General features: G+C 64.9%; 1 protein-coding gene across 1 annotated transcript; it reads left to right on the top strand.

The window, feature by feature from the left end:
- Window positions 1-221: 221 nt before the first annotated feature.
- H696_06387 (hypothetical protein) lies at window positions 222-1,013 on the top strand (the record flags this gene model as incomplete). Its single annotated transcript, XM_009500126.1, has 1 exon — window positions 222-1,013. One exon carries the CDS (start codon window positions 222-224, stop codon window positions 1,011-1,013), a length of 792 nt encoding a protein of 263 aa, XP_009498401.1.
- Between the last annotated feature and the right edge of the window lie 60 nt (window positions 1,014-1,073).

Raw genomic sequence — 1,073 nt, 5'->3', positions numbered from 1 at the left:
CCCCCCCTCCCGCCTGCCGTCTCCCTCCTAACACACGCCCGAGATCGCCCTGCCCCTCTTCCATCTGCCTGCATGCCTCGCTATGCACCCCATATACCAGGCTGTGTCGGCACTCGATCTTTGCAGCCCACTTTGACGATCCATCGCAGAACCTTTCCGGCCCAGATGCCGCATGCGATGGAGGTCGTGGGTGTGACACTTGCCAGCACCGGCTGCTCGCGATGGCCGGCGCCGATGAGGCTGTTTGCTCCACCGCGGGCAGCTTGGCGATTGGCAGTGGCCCGGCTCTGCAGCTGACCGAGCTGGACGTCACACAGTCGGTGGGCCCTCTTTTGCGCTTTGTCCATCGGTTGTCCCGGTTGGGGGAGCGCTTTACCGCCATCCAAATCGTGGATGCCTGGATGCGAGGTTCCGCAGCGGCCAAGGACCCTCCGCGGTCGTTGGCCTCACGCAAGCGCCGGCGCCGGGCTCGCGACAACCTGGCCACCGAGGAGGCGAGCAACGGCTCCGATGGGGACTTCGCCGACCAGGACGATCTCGATGCCACGGGGCCTGCTGCTCTGGCCACGGTGGACCCGTCTCCCTTCGCGCGACATGTGTCCGAGCGGATCCTCTCTCGTCTGGTGCACACGGAAAAGCTGCTCCATGAGCGTTTCTATCACACTGCTTACACAACTATCAACTACGTGGAAGTGAATTATGCTCATCGACTGTTTGGTGGCCAGGTGCCAGATCGCAAGACCTTGCACTTTCCCCTCCTGGAGACGGCAGACCACGCCTGGTGGCGGGGATTCACCCTGCGGATGGTCCTGCCGGTGAGCATGGCTTCGGCTGGTGCCTTCCGGTCGCGCTCGGCCCAGGCCGCCGCCGAAGGGGCACTCGTCGGTAGGGCGTCCGCCGACACGACCTCGCGGCCAACACGGCTGCGCTCTCGGGCCTCCGCGCGCAACCCGCCACCACCTTGTCCCGCAGCCGATGAAGTGCCTGTGGTGGACTTCGTAAAGGAAGAATAGCGGGCCCAGCGCGAATAATCCTTTCCCCTTTCCCCAGGGTGCATTGACTCCCCCCCCCCC

The sequence above is a fragment of the Fonticula alba genome (assembly GCF_000388065.1).
Source record: "Fonticula alba strain ATCC 38817 unplaced genomic scaffold supercont2.203, whole genome shotgun sequence".
Lineage (NCBI taxonomy): Eukaryota > Rotosphaerida > Fonticulaceae > Fonticula > Fonticula alba.
This window is presented reverse-complemented; position numbering and strand designations above follow the sequence as displayed.